This window comes from Diaporthe batatas (genome assembly GCF_019321695.1).
Source record: "Diaporthe batatas strain CRI 302-4 chromosome Unknown Contig00019, whole genome shotgun sequence".
Lineage (NCBI taxonomy): Eukaryota > Fungi > Ascomycota > Sordariomycetes > Diaporthales > Diaporthaceae > Diaporthe > Diaporthe batatas.
Window position 1 is genome coordinate 111,426 of NW_025408566.1, and position 25,833 is coordinate 137,258.

Genomic DNA, 25,833 nt, shown 5'->3' on the forward strand with positions numbered 1-25,833 from the left:
GTGCGGTGCGTGCTACGAGAAGCCTGTCCCTGTCTTGTTATTACACCCCATCACAACAGAACAGAGCAAGCGCAGTAAACGCAGTAAACGCAGTAAACGCAGATCTAATGGTTCGTTGCCTCAGCAAGGTATCCGCCGTCTCCAGCCCTGGTGATGGATGCAATGCCACGTACAAGCCAAGACTCCGGAATGGTCCCGCGTCTGTGTGAAAACTGTAAAAGTAAATCATCCATGTCCCTTCTAACCATCATGACGGTCCGTATCCCAATGTGATGCGAATCTGTCTGTACAATTGCACGCTGCCGCCCCTTGTCCATTCGCCATAACCGTATACGCCCTCGCCAGCGCCGCTCGGTCCGGCCCGGAGAAGCTCCATGACCCCGGAGCTCTGCCAGACTGTCCCGGGACGGCCGGCCCATGATTGCTTCCTCAAATGCCATAATGCCATGATTGTAGGTCACTGTCCTCTGCCATACGCGAAATCGTTCCTGGTCAACCGCTCAGGCTGCCACCGAGGGGGCCGTTCCAGTCGCAGGATTCATGTGTGATCCTTATCACAAGGGACCGAGTCTATCGTTGACCACTGTTGCTGGCTGCTGCGGGCCCAGGGGCGTGCAGGTCGACATTAAACTTCCATTTGCCTGTTGGGGGGGGGGGGGGGTTGGTCAGCATCGTGCTTCGCCGACAGCAAGGGGCCGGTGACATTCCACTTACCATTCGCAAGGTTCTCAGCAGTGTCATCCAGGAGAATGACGCGTCTCTTGTTACAGTATGCCGTTTTATCCATGATCTCAACCTTCAGTTTCGGGTCCGACAGCTCTGGGATAGGCTTCTCAAACATCTCCGACAGCGCCTCCACTGCCATCTCCAGGTCCTTTTGGTTGTCTTCAAAAATCTCAGTAAGATTGTTGCGGGCGAGGTAAAAGGCAAAGGCGTAGGTCCACTTCAGCGTTTGTCGGCAGGTCTGAAGGGCCTGCGACGCAGAGTTGAGGTATTGCACCTCGATCCAGGACATGCCTGAGGCCGTCTGAAGCTGGATCATCTTCTTCTCCGTCTTCTGGTAGATGTCCTTGTCGAGGCGAGCAGATTGCTCGTGGTTGGCGTAACGGTTGTAGTAGTGCAGGTAGCGTTCAAGCGACACACGGGATTTGGCCTGGGCATCGCGAGCATCGGTGCCGCTCTTCTCCTCAAACCGGTTGCAGTTGTACCAGCTGGTGCCGTGCTCTGACCAGAGCCCCATGCACATCCAACAAAACTCATACTTGCACTTTCTACACGTCATATGATTGCAGCCGCCATTCTTTTCGATGGTTGAGTTGCACTTGGGACATTCCTTGGTGTTTGCGGAAATCCAGTTGGCGGTCTCGCTGTCATCCGCGCACTTCTTGAGCCACCGCTTGACGAGTTCACAGGGTGCCGGTTGGTGGTCGTTGAGGATGCAGCCGAAGCAGAAGCGGTGGCCACAGGAGCAGGCAACCGTAGGCACGACCCTGTCCAGATCTTTCTTCTTGATGCCGCAATTTATAGCGTTCTCGCAGTCAGGAGCAGGACACCATTTCAGGGTGCTGCTGTCCTCCACGTATGTCCTGTTTAGGAGCTGCCGGTACCGGTTCTGCAGGTCGTGGGCGACCAGGAGGTCCAAGGATCGGGCGTCGAGGATGCGGTGGCAGCCATCCGAGGGACACTGTATCCGCGCAGCCTCGCCCTCCTCACGGATCTTCTGGGTCAGGTAGTGTTGGTAGCAATCCACGCAGTAGCGGTGGCCACACTTCATGGCGAAAGTCTGTAGGTTGTCGTCGTCCTCGCAGCATATCTCGCACATGAAGCCCGGCCTGACCTCGAGCTGAGGGCCTGAATGAGAGCTGGAGCCGAGCCCGGCAGCCTCTAGTACCTTTTTGGGCTTGTCCATGTAGTCGTCGATCAGCCGCTCCTTGTTCCAGCGGAAGTAACGAAGCAGTATGGCCGCATCCTCCTTCGAGAGCTCCAGGATCATGTTCACCTCGTCGATCAGCTCGTCCTGCTGCCTCTGGATGTCTTCTGGCTCGTAGACCTTGTATGTCAAGTCATATGAGACTTTCTTCTTGGGACTGAAGTCGCTCTGACCGGGCAGCTCGGTATCGGGCTCCTCCTCGAAATCGAAACCTAGGGGCGAAGATGGTTGGTCAGCTGGGTCTCGGGCGGGACGGGAGGTCAGGCGAGGAAGGGGGTACGAGGATGGACATACCATCGTCGGCTGAGTTGTCACTCTCGTCCTGCAGGACGTCGTCGTCGCTGGAGAGGTTGGACAGCATGTCATCGTCGGAATCCATGTTGGTGGAGGCGGTGGTGAGTGGTGTCGGGGGGGAGCCTTGTGACGGGTGGGCAGCTGCGGCAGAAGTCCTCTTGCTGGGAAGGAGGTCCTTGGTTGTCGAGGATAACTTCGCCTCAGCCGCCTTTCTCTTGCGGGATTTGGGAGGAATGGTGACGGGCGACTCGGAGGCAAAGACCCGAGTCTTGCTGCTCCGAGGCTGGGGTATTGTGGGGTCCTGATGGGAGAGGGTGAGATGGGATGGGTTGTGCTAGGTTGCGAGGCAGGTCGGTGGGGTTTGAGGCAGCCCGAGTATCGCGTAGGGCACCCGGGGTATGCAGGCGGGGCGGGCTGGCGGGCGGGCGGGCTGGCGGGCGGGCAGAAGGGAGAGGAGGAGTGGATGGGGGTGGTCGAGGTGACGGGCTACGATGGCGGTCGTGGGTGGTCACCGTGGTGGTCTGGACAGAATCGATTGGAGATGGGATGGGCCAGCTGGACCTGTGTCATATGCCTAATAGTAGACCAGCGGTCTGGTGAGGGGCAGAACTGCTTCCGTACCAAACGAGCAAACGGGAAAGGGGGGAAAGGGAGCCTGGCCAGTGAAAAGTAACTGACGACACCGAGTTGGAACTGGTCACAAGTAAGCTGGGTGTGTAACAGAGGGCAGGTAATAGCAGGCGATTGAGGGGGACCGGGAGCCAGGCTGCCAGGCTGCAGCCGCCGATAATGGGCCGCCCAGTTATCTCTCTTCACTCGCTCCTGCTGCGCAGTCGCACCACATCGGCCACAGCAGTGCTGGAGGCTGAGCAGGGGTAGAAGTAGGTACCTAGGTAAGTAAGGTAGGTGGTTGTTTCCTTCTGGCAGCCTCGGAGTAGTTGTACAAAGTCGAGTCCAAACCGAATCTAGGATTGCTGTTTGGTGTCTCAGTATATGTACGGTATGGTATAGAAACACATGGGCAAGCATTTGGAAGCACAGCTCTTGGACTGAGGTGAAGGAGTATGGTTTTATTAGTAGACGGACCCTGCAGACCAAGGCCAGCATATCCCCATCTTGACTTTGGGCACCTAGGTAGCAAGGTACCTAGGTAGGTAGGGACTTTCATACAGCAGTCTTGTTCGGGCTTTTGGCTTTGTAGGTAGCAACGACCCAAATGGCCGTCTTGTCTGCTTGTCTGCTGTGCAGGCCGCTGGCTGCAGCCTGCAGGGGTGCTGCAGTGATGTCATTAGAACGACAGGCTACGAGGCCCGACCCGTCACCCATTGCTCAAGGGCCCAACAGGCTCTGGAGCTGCCATCGCGCCCACCTGGTTGGCCCTGTGACCGTTGAGCCGTCCATCAGCAGACAAGATCAAAACACCACCAGCCACCCACCTGACCACATTGAAACTGGCTACAATGGCATTCAGAGCATCTCTCCGTCCCGTGGCCTTGGCGGCCCGCTCCGGCATCGCCTCCACAGTCAGGGCCACCAGGGCCTTCCACCCAACACCCGCCCCAATGATCAAGGTCGGCGATGGTATTCCTCACCTCGATGTCCTCAGGGAGGGTTCCCCGGCAAACACCGTCAACCTGGCCGAAGAACTTGCCGTCGAGGATGGCATCATAATTGGTGTTCCCGGAGCCTTCAGTATGCTCGCTCATCTCTGTCCTGGCCGCCCCAGCCGTGTTGTTGTTCATGTAGACTGACCGTGCTGCGCAGGCCCGGGCTGCTCCCAGAAGCACATTCCCAGCTATCTCACCCACCCAAACCTCAAGGACGCCGGCAAGGTCTTCGTCGTCAGCGTCAATGATCCCTTCGTGATGAGCGCTTGGGGTGAGGCGCTGGATCCCAGCGGTACACAAGGGGTATGTAGAATGTCCCCAGGCGCCCGCCCCCGGACCTTCAAGCCCGCTCAATTCAGCTCACTACATGCAGATCCGATTCATTGCCGACCCATCTGGCGAGTTCACAAAGGCACTTGACCTCGACTTTGATGCCACCAAAATCTTTGGTAACCACAGAAGCAAGCGCTACGCCCTGGTCGTTCAGAACGGCAAGGTCAAGTAAGTCCGATGCATCGTCTGATCCTGCTGTGATGCTCATGCTGACATGAATCCCAGGTCTACTCATATCGAGCCAGATGGCACTGGCACCAATGAGTCCCTTGCCGACAAAGTCCTCGGCGCCCCGTCCAAAGTCGACTGGAGTGCTTAACGCCTTGGGGCGCGGAAGCTAGGCCAGCCGGGGATTTGTATAGAATGAATTGAATGACTGCGGAATCCTGAAACCAATCGAAGCAACTTCTGGAACCCCCGAGTGACCGGTGTTAGAGGCTGACCTCGCCGACATATCCACTTCCAATTACTGTCAGTTAGTCGACTCTACTGTAGATGCTTCGAGGTCTAGTATCTGGAGTGTGCTTCTATGGGTGCGAGAACAAGGCTTTACGCGTCACCTAGGACATGACCTCGGATCTCTGGTCCGCGTGATCTCAAGGGATCCCTTTTCCATCGTGGGGGCCCCCGGTGTCGTTAATTTTCCTGTCAGAGGGCAGAATCGGTCCTTGCCGCGAGTAGTGCCGGCACCGTTACGCAGCCTGTGTCATTATAACTGGGAATTCGCGGCATAACCTCTGATTATCGGTGGTTCTCCCCTGGTGTCCGTACCGCAAGAGTTGGCCTTCCGTTGTTTGCACCAAGCTCTTTCCATGCCAAACCCTTCAGGATACCTAGGTAGCTATCCAGTCTAAGAGTTGTTGGAAGCGATCGCATCGTCCAGTCGCTTCAAGAGCCGGCTGACGCATTCCGTCTCGCCATCTTGGACAGCCTTGCCAGCAAGAGCGATAACCTTATCTCTAGATTTGGCGCCTCGAGTGATTTGCAAATCTGATTTTGGGACGTCAAGTGCCTGAGGCCGGTGTCAGTCTTTTGTGCTGCAGACGAGGTTCTCTACCGACGAGAGCGACGCAGACACCGTGGGGCGGGTGAGGCCTGAGGCAGCCTGGGCGGTGGAGTGCAGAGCTGAGCGCAAAGGACTCACTCACTTCGCTCAAGACGGCCAGGACAGCCTTGTTGGACTCGCCGTCCTTGGGCACTGCAGACACGCAGAGCTCAATGGTGCTATCAGTCAAGGCGGTGATGCCCTCCCGCACCTTGCTTGCGCCGGGCTTGACGTGGCAATGCAGGTAGACCGTCGGGGGCTTCTTTTTTGCCCCTGCGACGTATTGCAGGACTCGATGCGAGGCCATATGAGTAGGTGATTTAACCGTGAGGGAACTGGGAAAGACTCGCGTATCAAGACGTTGAAGTTGCCCGACTCTTCTCACATTAACATGGCCGCGCGGACAGACGGAACGAGAAGACCGGTGAGTGTAATATTTCCGTTGACGGAATGGGAAGAGTGGGTCCTTTTCCGGCGGCCCGGCGCCGAGGTTGAAAGCGTGTCCCGGGATGAAGTCACCCGGTCACAACGGCAAGGCAGAACAGAACTTAGTCACGGTGCGACACTTCGCATGCCATGCACGGCTGCATTCATTCCTTCCCTGCCCAAACTTGTCAAGGCTAACGGATCAGAAGCCCTTGACTTAAACAAGTACACGTGGTGACCTCAGACCACATTCTAGGGAGTCTCAGTTCTCCTGCACGGCCAGCATTGGCGTTCCCAGTCCACAGCGGATGTAGCTGCTGGCCCCCTCAAGAATGACTACTCGGCCAAAGAGGGGTTATTCACATATCCTTGTGCTCGCTCTTTGGTGCACATTGGAATGATCCGTGGAGTCACCACAGATCGCACTCTAGCAAGTCTTGCGCGGCTTGCCATCACGGCTGCTCTCCAACGCTGGCGGCTGCTTCATCTGATGCCTCTGGCCCTTGGCGCCGCAAGCCTGCTAGGCCGCGTACCACGTGTGCCACCGCGGGCTCCTCGGGACTGACTGCCGCCGCGTGTGGACGGCGCAGGCACGCGTGATGTCCTCGTCTTTGGCGCAGGGGTCTGGAACTTGGGAGCTGCTGTCCTCGTCGAAGACGGGTTGTCGACGAAGGACGTATCTGTGGTCCTATAGGCAGGTTGGTTCAGCTTGCTGTGCGGTCAAGTCATGGGCGGGCCGGGCCAATTACATAAATGTGGTTTCGCCCTCGAGGTCCCCTGGCTTCGTGTCGGGTATTTGTGTTGTTGCCTGCTCCTCTTGCTGCATTGCCCTCCGGAACGACTCTGGTATGGGTCCCTGCCTAGTGTATCAACGAGGTGCACCCGGAGCAGAACAAGGTGCTGGCGCTGCCCCGAAGGCAGCGTGCCGCGCCCCCTGGGGGGGGTTCGGGGGGGGGGGGGGGCTCGGGGCAATGCTTCGCACCTCTGGGAAATCGACACAGAATGCATTCATGTTGAGGCCGTACATGAAGCTGGCGAAGCTCTCGCTGAAGCGGGCCAGGCTCTCATGCATGAGCTGGAAATGCATCATGTTGGCCTCGAGGTCGGACATGGCGTCAGACAGCTCAGCAAAGGCGGGCTCGAAGGCGTTGAGGGGGAATGAGGGCCCGCCGCTGGTGCTCGCCCTGGCCGAGTCGCGAAAGGAGGAGCGAGATGAGGGCCGCAGAGGCGTTGTCGGGCGCGAGACCCTTGTGCGCGACGTTGAGCGCTTCCGCTCCTGAGACATGGTGTATTTGGTCCTTTGTGACCAAGGGATATGAAGGGGCTGTGTGCCAAGAACGGATCCTCAAGTATTCCTGTTACCTTTGAGACGGGACTGGGCGGGCACTGGCTTGGTAGAGCTGCGCTGCCGCTTTTTAGGCTGGCAGGCTGGCAGGCTGGGCGGCTCTGACGCGTTGTTGTCGCGACCGACGGTTGACCTATTGCTAGAGCTGTTTTGGGCGGTTGGAGGGGCAGCTATCGACAAAGCGAGCTCTGGGCCAATTTGGGGATCTTGGCACGTGCTCCCGGTGCTGGAGTGCTGGAGGGGTCCCTGGTTTCCAGGGGAGGCCAGCCTGCCCAGCCCCGCCTTTGGATCACAGGACTTGGCACTCGGTGACACTGGGGCGGCGGCCCAAGGCGGGTGGGTGCTCGAGGGTGCCGGAGTGCCAGAGAAGTGCCCGTTGCAGCGGTGCTACAGCCCCTGGTGGTCTATCTAGGTACATACTTAAGTAAGTATGCTTCATCCAATGTGGGAAAGTAGGTGCCTACCTAGGTAAGTAGGTACTATAGTATCCAGTAGTAAGTCGGGCTAGCTGCTCGAGGCGATGGCCATTCCAAGGATGAATGTGATGTGGGCTTGCGGGTTCCAGTCTTGGCCGACCCCGCCAGCCCTCCCTGGAGACTCAGGCCCAAGGCACGGGGACCAATTTCTCCCACTCCCTCCTACCTACTCCAGAATGTCCCTCACCAGGTCCCAAGGTCCCAGGTCCCAGGTCCCAGGTCCCTTGTTGTTACTCCTGCTCCCGCGCCCATCACCTCGCCACGGAGCGCTCGGGGGCTAGTTCCACCACCCTGACTGCCTGACCAGACCCCTCGTGCCTTGTTCTTCTGTCCCTTCCCTCCTCCTGCCCATTGTCGCCCCTGCATGCGAGAACTATACGAGTACGGCCGGGCATATGCTTTAAGTAGACTGCCCTGGGATCCTCGCACCCGAGACTTGGGCTTTTTGGGCCCTTGATCGCTGGACCACACCCCGGACTGGTCGTTAACCACGAGGCTCACTTGGCCGCTCTGTACACAGTACGTTCCGTGTGTGCGTCCACGCATAAGCATCCGCCTGCCACTACTACATTTACGCCCACAGTTGCGCCCCCAACACATCATCCCAATTCCTTCCACCGCTCCCGGCTTCTTCGCTTGTTGGACCTGCGGGTTGTCCTGTGCTGACAGCTGTCCGACATATAGCTAGCTTCTTTGATCCTCCCAACTGCGCCTCCGAGGACCTGCCGGACAGTATATCTTACTCCGTATCGCAATTGTTCCCATGCGGGCGCCTTTTCCCCGACTGGATAACCTCCCACACTCAGCCTGTCGCGTAGCGCGCCTCTTTGCGCCGCCTCTCCACCGACAGCACCACTCCTATACGCCTTTGCCTCGCAACTGCCCGGGAACTTCGTACACGACCTCCCCCTGTATATCACCATCTCCTCGCAACAGCAGCCCTGCGCACTCCTCCAGCGCGGTACTACCTTCGGTCGGTGCGCCTCTCCGATCCAGTGTCTCCCCGGCCTCTCTCTCGCTAGCAGCGCTTGTCGCGGTGGTCGCGCTGTACTTCGGTCTTCGACCTCTAAACCAGACCTCCGAGGAGGCCGAGCCGCAAGATTTCTGCGACATGGCGCAAGACATCAAGACCGAGCTGCTGCCCGGGCGCGTTGACAACCTGACCCCTGAGCAGGAGGAAAAGGTGCGGAAGCTCTGGGCTGCCATCTTCCAGGTGTGCGCGGTCGGCGACCAGGACGACGCCGCCTCAAATGCCGCCTCGGTAGAGTCGCCGGCAGCGCTGTCGGACAAGACAAACACCAAGGACAAGGGAGACAAGAAGAAGAGGAAGATCACGTTGTTCTCCAAGAAGAACAAGACCGATGCGGACACGAGCTCAACCACAAGTGGTGTGAGCGCGTCAATCAAAGCCGATGACGCCGATGACAAGTATGGACAAAACAAGCAGTTCCTCGACACACTGGCAAACACCTCGCCCGAGGTCATTCGCGCCACGCTGTGGGAAATGGTCAAGCATGACCACCCCGACGCACTGGTCTTGCGCTTCCTCCGCGCAAGGAAATGGGACGTTGACAATGCGCTTGTTATGCTGGTGTCTACCATGAACTGGCGCGCCACCGAAGTCCACGTCGACGATGATATTATGAAGAACGGCGAGGCTGCGATGGTCGAAAAATCACAGTCAAGTGACCCTAAGGCCAAGCAGCTCGGTGGCGATTTCATGGCGCAAATCCGCATGGGCAAGAGCTTCCTCCATGGTGTTGACGACAAGGGACGCCCCATATGTGTTGTGAGGGTGCGGCTACACCACCAAGGTGAACAATGTGAGGAGTCTCTTGAGAGGTACACCGTGTATCTCATAGAGACGGCGCGCATGGTCCTACGCCCACCTGTCGATACCGCCACGATCTTGTTCGACATGACTGGGTTTTCAATGGCCAATATGGTAAGCTAGGAGCTTGGCCCCGGTTACCCAAGACTGATTGCTGACGCTCGTGCAGGACTACACGCCGGTCAAGTTCATGATTAAGTGTTTTGAGGCCAATTACCCTGAGTCGTTGGGCTCGGTGCTAGTACACAAGTCACCCTGGATTTTCCAAGGTACGTGCCGTATTTACACGGATGTATTGGCCAATAATAACAACGTGACTCGGGCTGACATGAACACCAGGGATTTGGAAGATTATAAAGGGTTGGCTTGATCCCGTGGTAGCTAGCAAAGTGCATTTTACCAACAACATCAAGGATGTAGAGCAGTTTATCCACTCCAGCCGGGTGCTGAAGGAGCTCGACGGGCAGGAGGACTGGGCCTACCAATACGTGGAGCCCATACCTGGCGAAAACGACAGGATGAAGGACGAGGCGACGAGGAACGGCCTGTTGGCCGCCCGCGAGCAGTTGTACAAGGACTATGAGGAGGCAACTCTGAAGTGGATCCAGAACCCCGAGGACGCGTCGGCCAAGGTACAGCGGAACAGCATCGCGGCCAAGCTCAGGGCTGATTACTGGAAATTAGACCCCTACGTGAGGGCGAGGTCGCTCTATGACCGGACGGGTTGGTTGCAAGGAGACAAGGTCGAGCCATACCCCAAGAAGGCGAATGCCGAGCCGACAACGACGGCGGACGACGTGGATTAAAGATCACGCAGATAGACGTATATATGGTGCAGGCGTAAAAATAGAGGTTCCGGCGGCTACGACAACGTAGGAAGAAAGACAACAAGGACGCTGGCTCTGCTCCTGCCCAGGTCTCAATCAGGGCTTTGGATTTCTCATGCGCAGTGATTCTATGGACAGTGCGCCAGTGGATGCATCTTGTATCTGCGTTCGACGAGCCGACTTCTTACATCTTACTCTTGATCTCCTCGGCAAGAGCCTTAAGCTCGTCCATTTCCAGCTTCTGCTGAGGCCAGCCGATGCCTAGACCTTCAGTCGCGTTTGGCTTCGGGATCTGATCCCGGAGGAGCACGAGTTAGTGGTCAAAGTTAGACTAATCAGACTCCTCGGCCTCGCAATCCATTGCTGATCGTTTTGATCTCGACCTTTCTTTACGGATGCAGGCGGGGGCGTCGCGTTGATGTTGCCAGTCGAGTTGTGCTATCTTAGGCCTACTTACAATGTGAACGTGAACCTGACAACATCGTTAGCCATGGTGGTCGCTCAAGGCTTCGCTCTAGAAAGGAAACTTACATGGCCAACCTCCTGGTGGGCAGCCTTGCCGTTGTTCTGCAGGATGTTGTAGTCAACTGCGCCGGACGCAACGGCGATCTTCTTGGCGACGGGCTGTGTGCGTAGTGAGTTGTCAAGTCGATCAGGAGGTGGACCAAGGGGGAAACGAGGGTTTAAAGGCCGGAACGCACCAAGAGCTCGGTCAGGTGCTCATCTGGGATGTCGGCCAGCTTCTCGCCGTGAAATTTAGGAATGATGAGCTGTAGTGCGTGATTTGGTGGGTTAGAAGACACGCGGTGTGCAGCCGGACGATGCGGGGGGCTCTTCAGGGCGGGTTGACTGGACGCACAGCGTGGCCCTTGCTCAGCGGCTGAATGTCCATGAAGGCCAGCGTCTTCTCACTCTCGAACAGCTTGAAGGAAGGGATCTCGCCTTGCCCATTGTGTCAGCCCATCAGGGTTCTTGTGTACACGCACGAGCTGTGTCATGCATTGTCATGCTACTTGAGCCGCGAGGACATCACACACCCTTGATGATCTTGCAGAAGATGCAGGCCGCCATCCTGCTTGACATGTGCGCCTAGTTTGGGTGCAAGTGTAGGGTTGAGTTGCAATTGGGTTTCTGGGTGGGAATTAGACCGGAGTCGGAGGAGAGTGTTTGGTAGCAGAGGTCATCACGGAGATGTGTCGGCGAGGTTGCAGAATGTATGTGAATGTGTGAGGGGGGTCTGACATCAACAGGGACATTTGGTATTGCCGTCTAGGCATATAGTATGCCAAAATCCTGGCCAAGTCGGAATGGGATCTCCCCAGCGAACTCACCTCTTGCCTTTTACCAGATGTGACCGTGGGATGACCCAACAAATTCCATTCTACCAATCTTTGGCACCTTCTCATCTGGAGATTCCAGGTTCGATTTCATGTTTTGCCAAAGTTATTGCTCCAGCATATAATTTTTAACTTGAACTTTTCCCTCCATTACTCTCATGGTTGGGCTATAGATAACGAACTTCTTTTATTTGGTCCTCCCCCCATTTTTTCTTACCTGCTCCAGCCGTGGTAGGTAGCGTGCAACCTGGACGAGTGCCCCTGGCAACGGCAACTCGGCTTCTTACATCATCGCCAGCCCCGCTGCCTTGGAGGGGCTGAGTTGCCTTGCCTGGCCTAGAAACGTCTTTGTGCCTGAATACTTTTCTGTTCGGCGCTCTACTACATCGCGGTGTTCCTTCTGGACAATAAGAAAAAGTCGCTTGCATCCTACCATCTATCCAAGCAGCACACCAACTCGCTGGCTCGCTCGCTCGCCCGTCCCACGTCAACAAACATGGCCGAGACTGTTTACAAGCGCACCAAGCTATTTGGCGGGGCGCTCGAATGCGACCTGCCCGAGCAGTTTGCCGATGTCAGGTATGCGCCAGTCCATCGCATCGCTCAACTTTAATTCAGCATTTGCAACGTCTCTGCATCTAGGTCTTGCGACAGTGCCACCTTGCTGACGACAACAGCACGCTTCGGCAAGTCCCCGACGCCCAAGAGGTGTTCATCGACAAGGACGGTTTCACAAGCATCATCTTTGACATAACCGAGCGCGTTGGCGGACCCGGCAGCTCCCCGGAGATCGACGGTAAGGCCCTGACCACACATCTGGAGGAGCTGGTCGGTACCGACGTCGACACTGTCAAGGTGTGGAACTCTACGGAGACGTCCTTCTCCAAGCTCGAGTACGTCTGCCTGCGCCCCCACGCCCGGTGTCCCACTTTCAAAAGTCCCAGTTCGGTCGATGTCGGCTAACGCTCTATTTCTTGGTCCGGAACAGCGCAAAGATCCCCGCATACACGCTCATCGCGACGCAGACCCCGCCACCCGACCCGTCCAACAGATCCGCCGCCCCGGACTTCACAGCCATCATCCTGACGCTCTTGCGCCTGGAGAAGGAGCTGACCGACATACTCATCACGGTCAACGTGCCGCACATCAAGGGCGAGTACGACGACGAGGAGGTTGATCTGCAGCTTGGGAAGCAGGGCAAGCTCATTGGGGCCGCGGTCGAGGACGCGGCCAGGATCTGGGAGACGTTCAGGGTGAACGACTGGAACCTGTTCAATGAGATCTAAAGAAGAGCCAGAAAGCCAGAGAAAGCGCGGACATTTGGACAGAGAGTGAAAGTGAGAGTGATACCCCCTTACTGCAAATGAGCTGGGATATGCCCGTGGATAATGTCATGTTACGAACATTATGAATTCACGAATGAACTTCGACTCCCAAGTACTTGTTATTTAATGCAAGACTGCATCCTTGGAACGCTAGTCAGGAGAAACGGGTATCGTTAGACTATATTCCATGCTGGGGCCATAAACAGTGCGTTCGAAGGAGATTGTCGTGACCCTTTTCACCTTGCGGCGAAACCGGCTCCTCAAGTCAGGTCGATCAGTGCTAGTTGATCGAGTGCCCGCGCCACGCCCTCGACTCTGTATGGTTTGCTGCTTCCATCACCGCTGATTTGTGACGACGAGTTCGGCTTCTTATTCCCCAAGCTCGTGTCCTTGTCCTTCTGAGACCACCGCGTTGCAACCATCTTCATGATATCCTTCTGGGGGCTCGCGGGGTTCTCTTGTTTGATCAGCTTCATCTGCTCTTTCATGAATCTCTGATAGTCAGATTCTTTGCCCGGCCTGCCCCTTGGCACTGGCTTGGTCTGCCGCAGCTCGCTCTTGCAGGCGCCGCAGCGGTGCCGGTCAGGGTGGATGCTCTTGGAGTGACGCTTGAACTCGAGTCCGCACGCCGTGCACTCCCACACGTACTTGAAGTCGATATCGTAGCTGTGTTTGGTGGTCACCTCGATGCCTCGGTCGCCGAAGCGACGGGTGACCTTTGCCGCCCATGCCTTAAATTCTTTGCCGTGTGGATTTGTGGTAACACCGCTGACCATGAAGTTCGCCAGGTGGCAGAACTCGTGCGCTATGACGTTGAGCAGCCGGCCCTCATCGTCGATGACCTTCTCTGCCAGCTCGATCGACGCGTGGTGCTTGTACCGCACCGACGTGACGGCGCCCGTCTCGCCGTCCTTGCGCTTGATCGTCTCACGCTTCCAGTTGGCCCGCCCGGCTGTCGTGTTCAGCTTGTTTGTCCAATCGATGCGGATGCCACCTGTCGCAGCCGAGAGCTCAGATATCTCGCCATCTGTGATATGCGTGTCGAGCTCACGCAGAAACCTGTCGGCGAGCTCGTGCTTGGACAACTCGAAGGCCTTCTTCGCAGCCTTGGCTGCCGCCGCCGCGCTGGGTTGGCCTTTCTTGCTGGGGCTAGCCGGCCTCTTGGACGGGCTTCCGCTGACAGACGGAAGGAAGAGCTGCTTCTTGGGCGAGTGCTCGTCGTTCCAGTCATCAATAAATTCTTGGTCCCAAAAAGTCTCCACGTCAGGGTGATGAGGTGTTGCCGGTATGCGCGGTATCTTCTTGCTCGGAGACACTAGGCTTGACTGTTTGGGTTTTGAGGCCGGAGATGTTGGTGTATTGGGTCGCTCAGGACTTGACGAGGACTCTTGAGACCTCGGTGGATCCAAGTCATGTCTGGAGGTCTTGGTCAGCAGCCTGGGATGCCAGGAGGGGAGGCCGAACTTACATTTCCAATTTCGAGAGCGGTTTTGTGAGGTCTGACGGTGTGAATTCCCTCAGTGTACTTGTCTTCTGGGTGGCCAGCATACTCTGGGGTCTGTCGGTTTCATTGCCAGACTGCCGTTGATCATTTCGGGCTTGCGCCTCAATCGCTTCCGCCAATAGTTGTGCACTGGGACTGGGGCTGCGCTTTGATTGCCCAGGCTTGCTCACTCCCCTGCCTGCGGTCCCTGATCGCTTCGGCCTTGATGGAGACCTTTGAAGAGGTTGTTCGTCGGATGAGTCGTCCTCGTCTGAGCCCGAGACCCTACTGGCCTCGAAGTCGGACCCGTCGTCGTCGCAGAAGTCTTCGACGAATGTCTCCTCGCGCACCGAATCGGTGTCTGAAGAGGTTTCGAGCTCAAGACTCTTGACCGCGGGCTGTGGCTTGGTATTCCTGAGCTCAGTGCGACGGGGCCTGGCGGAGTCTTCATCATCGTCAAAGATGGTCCGCGAGGGCTCCCTGTTCAACTGAGGCCGGAGCAAAGTTCTGTCAGACAGTGGGCCAAGCTTGCGCCTCCTGACTGTGCCCCTGCTGGAGACATCCTTGGGCCGCGATGCTGGGTGGCTCAAACGCCTACTGTGCTCCTCTCTGTTCCTGCCCAAGTCCTGCAGTTCCGGGAAGTCGTCATCGTCCGAGTCGAAAACAATTCGCCTGGCTCTAGCCATGGCTGTCGATCGTTCCAAGCTGGGAGATGCCAACGGGGATAAATTATCGGGGGTAAGTCAATTGTTGCAAAGTTGCTGAATATCTCACATGAGACGATTCCTTACACAAAATAACGGGGACGGTCTGAGTGTGGTAAACACGTTTCCAGGGCAACGGCCTGCACACAGCGGGACACCGAGATTGTGCCGCTCAGGCCCTTACCGAGCCTCTGTTAATATCATTCTTCCGCATACACATGCATGTGATATGCCTTTGAATCCACACTCATGATCTCTCGCTCGGTCCTACTCGATTACGTGGGTTGATCGCCTGCTGGCCTGATGCAGGAGCGGCCGTTTCGAACAGAATGAAGCCGCGTGGACGAGCTTGCATTGGCAGAAGAAGGGCACAGTGAAACTACAAGTGGTCATACGACGGCACGGAGCGCATATACAACACTACAATTGCCTACTGAGTATTGAACTGATAGTGAGGTCCAGTCGGGCCTGGACAAACCTCCGCATGCTTGGCACACAGCCATCGAGTAATTACACTGTGGCATGCATCTGCCCATCTTTCCCCGTCCGCGATGACGAAGACAGACATCATGTGCACTCGGTCAGGACTGAGATGCGCTGGCTACGGGAATCATGCACAAGCCATGAAGGCGTGGCGGCCGCCCAACACCGTAGCTGATGGCAAAAGTGCACAAACACGTAGATACACAGCACCCGTGTAGGCACGCTGCGTCTGATTCGGTGGTGTTCCAGCGAGCCGGGTCGTCGGTGTCTGGGTGTCTGGGCTGTCTGGGCTGTCTGGGAGGCCGTTGGGGAGGCGTCGCCGGGGACGAGCGAGCCGTGCAGGAGGGACGGAAGTGCCGGGAATTACACAGACAAGGGAACACAGTGCCAGGCCGAGGGCGGTGGCGCCGTGCGGTATCCCTTGCACCCCTGGCTGGTCTAAAATAGGCCACTGGGACGGTCGCTCCTTAACGTGGGGACCCACCGCGCGCAGATGGTGGGCAGTAGGGCCAGGCCGGGCATTGGTAAGCCGGTACCGTCTCGGCCTGCAGGCCTTCGTATCGGAAAATGCACGTCTGCAGAGCACAGCACTATCTGTACCCAGCCAGCCAGCCAGCCAGCCCAGCCAGTGCTTTTTTGCATGAACTTTATGAGTGGTGTGGTGGCAGTTGAGCAATACGACAGCGCTACTCGCGTTGTGAGGGAATCAGGGAATCTGTGTGCTGCAGGATCATGAGTAGGATCCTGAGGGCGTGCTGCCGCGAGGGCCATCTCCCAACAAAGCATCCAAAGCTTGTCAACTTCCTCGACCGAATGGCAGGTCTTTTCCATTCTGTTTTGGGCTCACGGGCCTGTAGCACGGCACGATCCACGGCCCACTGTTGCGCGTTGAGCTTGTTCCAGCAGAGTCCCGCCGCGGCTGCGTGTCTTGCGTGTCCCTCGCAAACTGCCATTACGAGCTCCGGTGCATCTGGGAGTGGCTAGTCAGACTAGCCTAGTATGGCTAGTTTCGCTCGGTCAACTGGCAGTGGGTGTGTCCCGGCGCGCAGGCGTCAGGGGTAAATGGGCAGCTCCTCTGTGGCGAAACACGATCAACAGGACGCGATTCGAGCAGCCAATGCCGGGCTAATCTGCCAGGCCTGCCAGCCACTGCTATCAATAGGCGGGTTGGCGGGCTGGCGAGACACGCAGACACGCAGACACGCCGACACGCCAGAGGGGTTTGGTACTAAGATCAGCAACGGCAGATCACCTAGCTGCCCACACGTCCATTGCCATCCTGACGCCCAACACTGACGGGTGCCAGCCTTCCTGCTAACCGGGACTCGTTGGCCAGTCCGTCAATGTGCGAGCTTGTTCGGGCGAGGGCTGCACGGAAGGGTGCATTGTGCAGAGGTCTGATGTGGCAAATTGTGCCTGTCGCCTGTCTGCCAGCCTGCCAGCCTGCCAGTCCGAGTAGTCTATACTAGCGTACCGTTTCAATGCGAGCAGCCTCGATCGACTGAATGAGCAATGCCCACACAGTTTGACAAGCCAGAAGGTCTCACAGTTTGACTTTTCACTGCATTGAACAGCTCGAAGACCTGGGAGCAAGGTGGAAGTCGACGGGCCGCTGGACGGTGGTGAACCTGGCGGTCCCAGCAGTAATTTCCTATTGTCCACTCTGTCGTCCTGTCGGTCAGTATAACGTTGGCCGTCTTCCAGCCCATCCCGTCGTCGGATCGGTGTCCGTGACCCGGGCGGGCTGGCGGGCTAGCCATCCGGGACAGATCGTCTTCTCCTCGGCTGTGCTGTCGATCGTGAGCCTGGGCAGGCCTGTCAGGGCAGTGGGCAGCAAGGCAAGGATGTGATACCAGTCTTTTATATAGGCTATCATCAAGGGTATGGATGATTGCTTCAATGCCTCGAGCTGGGGGATGAGGGCCCCCCAGGCCGAAGTGCACCGCCGAACGTGTTTCATCGTCGCGAGGGAATACTGTGTATTCGCTCTTGACAAACCACTCCCACGAATTGTCATTCTTTGTCAGTGGCCAGCCATCACTCTCGGTTCATCCGATCGGACGTGTATGCGCTCGATGTCCCTTCAACGGCACATCACTGCGGTCCAGCAGGCACACTGGCAGGCACACTGGCACATCGTAGATATCCATCGCATTTATGTGTGATAAATGACAGCCGGGTCCTCATCAAACCTTGCCAGGGCTGCGCTACCGAGACCGCCGCACGCAGCAATGGAAGCAGAGAACAGGACGTGGAACGAATGGAGCCCGAGTTTGAGCCCACAAGGCCGGGAGGGCACTTGTGAAGCACACAGTATGTGGAGCAAGACGAATTGGTGGTCCACGCACAGCCACTCCCCACCAGCTAACGGGCTTGACGTCCTGACGTCCTGACGTCCTGACGTTCCAGGCTGCCTGGTTGCTCGTAGTCGTCTGCCAGTCTGCCAGTCTGCCAGTCCTCTGCTCATCTCCCACAGGGCAGGTGAGGCAGGGCAGTCCCAAGAAGCAACCAGGCTGCCAGGACGGTCAGAATGACCAGATAAGGGGGATCGGATTCCGTGCCTTGGTGTAGCACCCCAGAGCCCAGCCAACCAGTAAGCCGATGATTGGGGAGCATTTGGGGAGGCGGGCGTGGGTGGGTGTGCCTGCAGTTCCTTGCACAAGAGCAGATAGTGGCCGTACCCAGGCACTTTGCCTACAGTCATTGGACGCACTGTCGCACACTGTAGGTGTGGATGCGGCCCTGATTGGGAGCCATGGGTGAAAGAGCAAGGCATGGCCCCTGCCGCCCTGGCCACCCCCCTGCTGTCAAAGTCACTCCTGGCACCTGCAGCCTCCTATTCCCCCTTTCCAAGTTCCCGCCGCCCACACACAGGACAGGCCTCACACCACGCACCCTCCTCCTCGCCTAGCAGCATCCGTCTTCTCCCCAGCTCGGTTTTTTCCCTCCAGGACCAAGAAAACCGGCCTGCCAGCTTTCTTGGACCATACTTTTCCTGAAATCTCGACCCTCCTCACCTTCTCCTTCCTCACCACCCTTTTCCCTTTCTACCCTCGCTCTTTCCCGACCTCCCCCCTTCATCCTCTTTGAGCATCTGCTCTACCTTCTCCCTTGCCGGCACCGCCTACCTAGCGCGTCGCCGACTTGCCGTTCGCTGATTCACCTAGCGCCGATCCATCGATCCAATCGCTCTGGGCGCCTTCGCCAGTGCACCAGCCGCCGACCTGCGAGAACCTCAATCCAACACATCTCTCGCCTCGCAGTGGTCGTGGGATCGTGCAACAGCGGACGAGGATACCGACCGCGGGACAGCGGGAAGAGAAGGACACAACGCCCCCTGTTTTGGAATTCGGACTGCTCAGCCTCCGCAACGGAAACAATCGCACACTCACGTCACCACTGCGTGAGGTTAATCATACCGACTGCTCTTCAGCATCCCGCGTACTATTCTCTCTCGCCGAGCGCCTCCATCGGGACTCTGGCCAGCCAGTTTTGATTTTAATCATTCGAGGTTTACTGCACAGCACGGACTATACTTAATAAATCGACTTCCAAGTCGGTCTTTTTCGGTTGCTCCCCCATTCCAGGCCACATGAGTCTGATTGGTGAGTTTCACTTCCTTTTGTTCCCCAGCAACTTCAAACGCGGGCGAGCCAGGGAACCACGTCGCGCCCCTGTTGGCCGTTGGCCCTGTTCCCACCGCTGCACCCTGGCTGGCTGCGTCAACATGCACCACATCAACCCACAACACTGCCTGTCCTGTCGATACCACACGACGCATCATGCACATCCACTTGGTCTGGTCAAAACGCTGACATTGATCCTTCCCCCGGACTTAGACACCTAATCCAACATGTCGGGCTATCCGGCCAACAACCACGATTATGATGATGGCTACGGCCATCATCAGCAAGGAAACACTGACTCCTACTATGACAACGATCAGGGTCAGTACTACGACAATGGCTACGACGCCCGCGACGCCCGCGGCGGCCAAGGTGGCCAAGCCGGGCAGGAAGGCTACTATGACGAGTCGTAAGTTTGTCCCCATGTCTCTCGAACAAACCCAGCCGCAATCCACTGACAGATATTTCCAGAGGATACTACAACTCCGACCCGAATAATCCTTACCACCAGGACGGTGGCTACTACGAGGGCCACGACCAATACAATGATGGCTACGACAACGGCTACTATGACCAAGGCTACGATCAAGGTTACAACGGCCAAGGCCAGCGCCGCGGAGGTTCTGAGGAAGATTCCGAGACTTTCAGCGACTTTACCATGAGGTCTGACATGGCCCGAGCCGCCGACATGGACTACTACGGCCGGGGCGACGAGTATGGCGGCTACCAAGACGGCCAAGGTGGCCGTGGCTATCGCCCACCGTCTTCGCAAATCTCATACGGCGGTAACCGTTCTTCGGGTGCCTCCACGCCCAATTACGCCATGGACTACGGCAACGTTCTCCCAGCTGGCCAGCGCTCCCGAGAGCCGTATCCTGCGTGGACATCGGAAGCTCAGATCCCCCTTTCCAAGGAGGAGATTGAGGACATCTTCCTTGATCTTTCAAACAAGTTTGGTTTCCAGAGGGACAGCATGCGCAACATGTACGACCACTTGATGACACTGTTGGACTCGCGAGCCTCGCGCATGACTCCAAACCAGGCGCTCCTCTCCCTCCACGCCGACTACATTGGCGGAGACAACGCGAACTTCCGCAAGTGGTACTTTGCTGCGCATCTGGATCTCGACGACGCCGTAGGCTTCTCCAACGTCAAGGGGAAGAAGTCCAAGAAGAAGGCCAAGAAGAAGAAGGGCGAGGCTGAGGAGCAGACCCTCGAGGATCTCGAAGGCGACGATTCGCTGGAAGCCGCAGAGTTCCGATGGAAGACACGCATGAACCGCATGTCTCAGCACGATCGTGTGCGACAAATTGCGCTCTACCTCCTTTGCTGGGGTGAAGCCAACCAAGTTCGTTTCATGCCCGAGTGTCTGTGTTTCGTCTTCAAGTGTGCCGACGACTACCTGAACTCACCTGCCTGCCAAAACTCTGTCGAGCCCGTACCGGAATTCAGCTTTCTGAACAACGCCATCACACCTCTGTACCAGTACTGCAGAGACCAAGGCTACGAGATCGTAAACGGCGTCTATGTCCGACGTGAGCGTGACCACAACAGGATTATTGGTTACGATGACTGCAACCAGTTATTCTGGTATCCTGAGGGTATCGAACGCATCGTCCTCGAGGACAAGTCCAAGCTGGTCGACGTGCCTCCCGCTGAGCGGTACCTGAAACTGAACCAGGTAAACTGGAAGAAGTGTTTCTTCAAGACCTACAAAGAGACCCGCTCTTGGATGCACTTGATCGTCAACTTCAACCGTATCTGGGTCATCCACTTGACAGTCTTCTGGATGTTCACAGCAAACAACGCTCCTTCGCTGCTGGTTCCTAACTACGAACAGCAGGTCAACCAGCAACCGGCTCGCTCTGCCCAATGGTCTATTGTCGGTTTTGGTGGAGGCATAGCATCTCTCATCCAGATCCTGGCGACACTTGCAGAATGGGCTTACGTTCCCAGGCGATGGGCCGGTGCTCAGCATCTTACCAAGCGACTGTTGTTCCTCCTCCTGGTCTTTGTGATCAACGTCGCGCCTGGCGTGTACGTCTTCTTACCACAGGACACCATATCGGCTTACAACGCACACCAAAACACCACAATCGCCCTGGCTCTCGGTATTGTGCAGTTCTTCATCGCCCTCATCACCTTGATCTTCTTCGCCCTCATGCCTCTTGGTGGACTGTTCGGCAGCTACCTGGTGAGCAAGAAATCTCGACGCTATGTGGCCAGCCAGACATTTACCGCGAGTTGGCCTCGACTGAAGGGCAACGACATGGCCATGTCTTACGGGCTGTGGGTTGTTATTTTTGGCGCCAAGTTCGGTGAATCTTACGGCTTCTTGACCTTGTCGTTCCGTGACACCATCCGCTATTTGGCCATAATGGACACCAGTAGCTGCTTGGGCGACACGATAATCGGAAACAACCTTTGCAAGTACCACCCGACGATCCTGCTGATTTTGATGGCTTTCACGGACTTGGTTTTCTTCTTCCTCGACACATACCTGTGGTACGTGCTCATGAACGCCGTGGTCTCCATCGCCAGATCGTTCTATCTGGGTTCTTCCATCATGACGCCCTGGAGGAACGTCTTCTCCCGTCTGCCCAAGCGAATTTACTCAAAAGTGTTGGCCACAACCGACATGGAGATCAAATACAAGCCGAAGGTGCTCATCTCCCAGATTTGGAACGCCATCGTCATTTCCATGTACCGAGAGCATCTGCTCGCCATCGATCACGTGCAGAAACTTCTCTACCACCAGGTGCCTTCCGAGCAGGAGGGTAAGCGGACACTACGTGCCCCGACCTTTTTCGTCTCGCAGGAGGATCACTCCTTCAAGACGGAATTCTTCCCCAGCCACAGTGAGGCAGAGCGTCGAATCTCGTTCTTCGCGCAATCCCTGTCCACTCCAATCCCTGAGCCGCTTCCCGTGGACAACATGCCGACATTCACAGTCCTAATTCCCCACTACAGCGAGAAGATTCTGCTCTCACTACGAGAAATCATCCGTGAGGATGAGCCGTACTCTCGTGTGACCCTCCTTGAATATTTGAAGCAATTGCACCCCCACGAGTGGGACTGCTTCGTCAAGGATACCAAGATCCTGTCGGACGAGACCGCCCAGTACAATGGCGACGAGGAGAAGGCTGAGAAGGACACCGCCAAGAGCAAGATCGACGATCTCCCCTTCTACTGCATCGGTTTCAAGTCTTCCGCCCCAGAGTACACGCTGCGCACCCGTATCTGGGCTTCCCTGCGCTTCCAGACTCTCTACCGTACGATCTCTGGTTTCATGAACTACAGCCGTGCTATCAAGCTGCTCTACCGCGTTGAGAACCCCGAAGTCGTCCAGATGTTCGGCGGCAACTCTGACAAGCTCGAACGTGAGCTGGAGCGTATGGCTCGCCGCAAGTTCAAGATCTGTGTCTCCATGCAACGATACGCCAAGTTCAAGAAGGAAGAAATGGAGAACGCCGAGTTCCTGCTTCGCGCATATCCCGACTTGCAGATCGCTTACCTGGATGAGGAGCCACCCGCGAACGAGGGTGAGGAACCGCGTTTGTACTCGGCCCTGATCGACGGCCACTGTGAGCTCATGGAGAACGGCATGCGGAAGCCCAAGTTCCGAATTCAACTCTCTGGCAACCCCATCCTGGGAGATGGCAAGTCCGACAACCAGAACCACTCGATCATTTTCTACCGGGGTGAATACATCCAGCTCATCGACGCCAACCAGGACAACTACCTTGAGGAGTGCTTGAAGATTCGAAGCGTACTTGCTGAGTTCGAGGAGATGAAGACTGACAACGTCTCCCCTTACACTCCCGGAGTCAAGAACGAGTCTCCTGCCCCTGTTGCTATCCTTGGTGCCCGTGAATACATTTTCTCTGAGAATATCGGTATCCTTGGTGACGTCGCCGCCGGAAAGGAACAGACATTCGGAACCCTCTTCGCTCGTACCTTGGCCCAGATCGGCGGAAAGCTCCATTACGGTCACCCCGATTTCCTCAACGGTATTTACATGACTACGAGAGGAGGTGTCTCCAAGGCGCAGAAGGGTCTGCACCTGAACGAGGATATTTACGCCGGTATGAATGCCGTCCTACGTGGTGGCCGCATCAAGCACTGTGAATATTACCAGTGTGGTAAGGGTCGTGATCTGGGTTTTGGCTCCATTCTTAACTTCACGACCAAGATCGGAACAGGTATGGGTGAACAGATGCTCTCTCGAGAGTACTACTACCTGGGCACCCAACTGCCCCTGGACAGATTCCTCTCATTCTACTACGCACATCCCGGATTCCACGTCAACAACATGTTCATCATGCTTTCGGTTCACATGTTTATGCTCTGCCTGATCAACCTCGGGGCCCTTCGACACGAGACCATTGCCTGCAACTACAACAGGGACGTCCCTATCACGGATCCTTTGTACCCGACTGGTTGCCAGAACACCCCCGCGTTGATGGACTGGGTCTACCGCAGTGTTATCTCCATTATCTTCGTCATCTTCCTGGCATTCGTGCCTCTGGTTGTTCAGGAGCTCACTGAGCGCGGCGTACTCCGCGCTTCGACCCGTCTGGCCAAGCAGATCTGCTCTTTGTCGCCCTTCTTTGAGGTGTTCGTCTGTCAGATCTATGCCAACGCGGTACAACAGAACCTGTCATTCGGAGGTGCCAGATACATTGGTACGGGCCGTGGCTTCGCCACCGCTCGTATCCCCTTCGGAATCCTGTTCTCGCGTTTTGCCGGGCCGTCTATTTATTTTGGAGCTCGCATGCTGTTGATGCTGCTGTTTGCAACCCTGACTGTCTGGCAGGCTGCCCTGGTTTACTTCTGGATGTCTCTGCTCGCGCTCTGCATCTCGCCGTTCCTCTACAACCCTCACCAGTTTGCATGGAACGACTTCTTCATCGACTACCGAGAGTTCCTCCGGTGGCTTTCTCGCGGCAACTCTGTGTCTCACGCGTCGTCTTGGATTGCCTACTGCCGTCTGTCTCGTACACGGCTCACTGGATACAAGCGCAAGGTTGTGGGCGAGCCTTCGGGCAAGCTGTCGGCCGATGTGGCACGTGCTCACGTGACTAATGTCTTCTTTGCCGAGATCATCGCGCCGCTGCTTCTCGCCATTGTCACCCTGATTCCTTATCTGTTCATCAATGCGCAGACTGGAGTCCATGACACAAGTGGGGTCCTAAAGGACAACAACGAGGACGCCAAGCCCACGGCGGCGCTGCTGCGTGTTGGTATCATCGCATTCGGTCCCATTGCCGTCAACGCTGGCGTGTGTGCTGTCTTCTTCGCCATGGCTTGTTGCATGGGACCCTTGTTCAGCATGTGTTGCAAGAAATTCGGCAGCGTACTCGCCGCTATTGCACACGCGATCGCCGTCATCATGCTCCTCGTCTTTTTCGAGGTGCTCTACGTTCTTGAGGGTTTTAACTTCACCCGCACGATGAGCGGCATGATCGCGGTCATTGCTGTGCAGCGATGGGTGATGAAAGTAATCATCACCTTCGCCCTGACGAGAGAGATGAAGACTGACCAGGCCAATATCGCCTTCTGGACCGGCAAATGGTACTCGATGGGCTGGCACTCAGTCTCGCAGCCTGCACGAGAGTTCCTCTGCAAGATCACCGAGCTGAGCTTCTTTGCTGGCGACTTCATCTTGGGACACGCACTCCTGTTCATAATGTGTCCTGTGATCCTGATTCCCCAGGTGGACAAGCTGCATTCCATTATGCTCTTTTGGCTCCGTCCTAGGTATGTTTTGACACGCTCCCCATGTTGAGAACAGAAACGCTAACACGGCCCTGCAGCCGGCAAATTCGGCCACCCATCTACTCGCTCAAGCAGTCCAAGCTGAGGAGGAAGCGCGTTTTCCGCTATGCGCTGCTCTACTTCATTCTGCTGATCCTGTTCCTGGTGCTGATGGTGGGTCCAAGCCTGGCGGGCAAGTACGTGCCGTCGTCGTTGTTTGATATGCTTGAAAGCACAAACCTGGTTCAACCCACAGGCCTGGACAAGAACAACACCATCGGGGAAAGCGACACAGGCACTGCTGGTCCCTCGTACTCGGGAGCACTGCTGACAATGACTGGGGCTTCCTCTGCGGCGGCGTCAAGCACGGGAGACGCCGCCAAGATTCGTCTCTTCTAAGGTGGCTGGGTCTGTATCACAAGAAGAAAAGAGGGAGGGACCTTTGCACATGGAACGGTGTTTTTATTGCTCTTTGCTTTTGCCATTGGGGGGCCGGGGGAGTACATTGTATTTGATTTTTGTGCGTCCTTTCGACAAGTATATGAAAGGTTCATGGGCATGGTAAATGGTTGTCTAGACTTGCCCCTCCGGCACGCACACACGCACACTCGGGCACGCATTCTATACTTCTCTGGATGCGTTCTCTGGATGCCTTGAGGCGGCATCATGAATGGCATATTTAATTCAAGTCTGGAAGCTACAATCAAGGATCTGCTTTGCCGCATTAGTTGGTCAGTCGCTCGACAATTGTTCATGGGCCGGGGCGAGATCGACGTCATCGGCGAAGGAAGCAGTCGGTCTCCTTCCCAGACTCATGCTGCGCGTGAGATGGGACTGCTGGCCCTAGTCATAGAGTAATGCGTTGGGTCGTGGCGTGAATTATGCATAGGTCGCAATGCTACTAAAGAGAGCCTTTTCGTCATTTTGTCTCTTGGTGAAAGCCTCCAGCAATCCATGCGCTACCGTTGTGGACAGAACCTAGGGTGCCTCCTGGGTACTGTACC

General features: G+C 56.5%; 8 protein-coding genes across 8 annotated transcripts; 4 read left to right on the top strand and 4 right to left on the bottom strand.

Moving 5' to 3' along the window:
* Positions 1–570: 570 nt before the first annotated feature.
* On the bottom strand, positions 571–2,309 carry KVR01_012408 (E3 ubiquitin-protein ligase HEL1; the record flags this gene model as incomplete). Its single annotated transcript, XM_044794009.1, has 3 exons — positions 571–641; positions 715–2,142; positions 2,225–2,309. 3 exons carry the CDS (start codon positions 2,307–2,309, stop codon positions 571–573), a joined length of 1,584 nt encoding a protein of 527 aa, XP_044638596.1.
* Positions 2,310–3,684: 1,375 nt separating this feature from the next.
* Positions 3,685–4,483, top strand: KVR01_012338 (uncharacterized protein; the record flags this gene model as incomplete). The annotated part of the gene is made up of 4 exons (XM_044784852.1): positions 3,685–3,916; positions 3,989–4,134; positions 4,205–4,332; positions 4,390–4,483. 4 exons carry the CDS (start codon positions 3,685–3,687, stop codon positions 4,481–4,483), a joined length of 600 nt encoding a protein of 199 aa, XP_044638526.1.
* A 531-nt stretch (positions 4,484–5,014) lies between these two features.
* On the bottom strand, positions 5,015–5,516 carry KVR01_012356 (uncharacterized protein; the record flags this gene model as incomplete). The annotated part of the gene is made up of 2 exons (XM_044794139.1): positions 5,015–5,176; positions 5,313–5,516. 2 exons carry the CDS (start codon positions 5,514–5,516, stop codon positions 5,015–5,017), a joined length of 366 nt encoding a protein of 121 aa, XP_044638544.1.
* A 602-nt stretch (positions 5,517–6,118) lies between these two features.
* Positions 6,119–6,920, bottom strand: KVR01_012472 (uncharacterized protein; the record flags this gene model as incomplete). Its single annotated transcript, XM_044786863.1, has 3 exons — positions 6,119–6,323; positions 6,385–6,491; positions 6,618–6,920. 3 exons carry the CDS (start codon positions 6,918–6,920, stop codon positions 6,119–6,121), a joined length of 615 nt encoding a protein of 204 aa, XP_044638660.1.
* A 1,647-nt stretch (positions 6,921–8,567) lies between these two features.
* Positions 8,568–10,093, top strand: KVR01_012455 (uncharacterized protein; the record flags this gene model as incomplete). The annotated part of the gene is made up of 3 exons (XM_044791499.1): positions 8,568–9,245; positions 9,457–9,556; positions 9,627–10,093. The coding sequence occupies 3 exons, from the start codon at positions 8,568–8,570 to the stop codon at positions 10,091–10,093; spliced, it is 1,245 nt and encodes a 414-aa protein (XP_044638643.1).
* Positions 10,094–11,440: 1,347 nt separating this feature from the next.
* KVR01_012331 (Ran GTPase-binding protein MOG1) lies at positions 11,441–12,737 on the top strand (the record flags this gene model as incomplete). The annotated part of the gene is made up of 3 exons (XM_044786301.1): positions 11,441–12,030; positions 12,129–12,344; positions 12,440–12,737. The coding sequence occupies exons 1-3, from the start codon at positions 11,948–11,950 to the stop codon at positions 12,735–12,737; spliced, it is 597 nt and encodes a 198-aa protein (XP_044638519.1). The 5' UTR covers positions 11,441–11,947.
* A 299-nt stretch (positions 12,738–13,036) lies between these two features.
* On the bottom strand, positions 13,037–14,945 carry KVR01_012349 (uncharacterized protein; the record flags this gene model as incomplete). The annotated part of the gene is made up of 2 exons (XM_044784438.1): positions 13,037–14,192; positions 14,245–14,945. The coding sequence occupies 2 exons, from the start codon at positions 14,943–14,945 to the stop codon at positions 13,037–13,039; spliced, it is 1,857 nt and encodes a 618-aa protein (XP_044638537.1).
* Positions 14,946–19,027: 4,082 nt separating this feature from the next.
* KVR01_012412 (uncharacterized protein) lies at positions 19,028–25,228 on the top strand (the record flags this gene model as incomplete). The annotated part of the gene is made up of 3 exons (XM_044786065.1): positions 19,028–19,481; positions 19,544–24,832; positions 24,889–25,228. The coding sequence occupies exons 1-3, from the start codon at positions 19,300–19,302 to the stop codon at positions 25,226–25,228; spliced, it is 5,811 nt and encodes a 1,936-aa protein (XP_044638600.1). The 5' UTR covers positions 19,028–19,299.
* Positions 25,229–25,833: the final 605 nt, after the last annotated feature.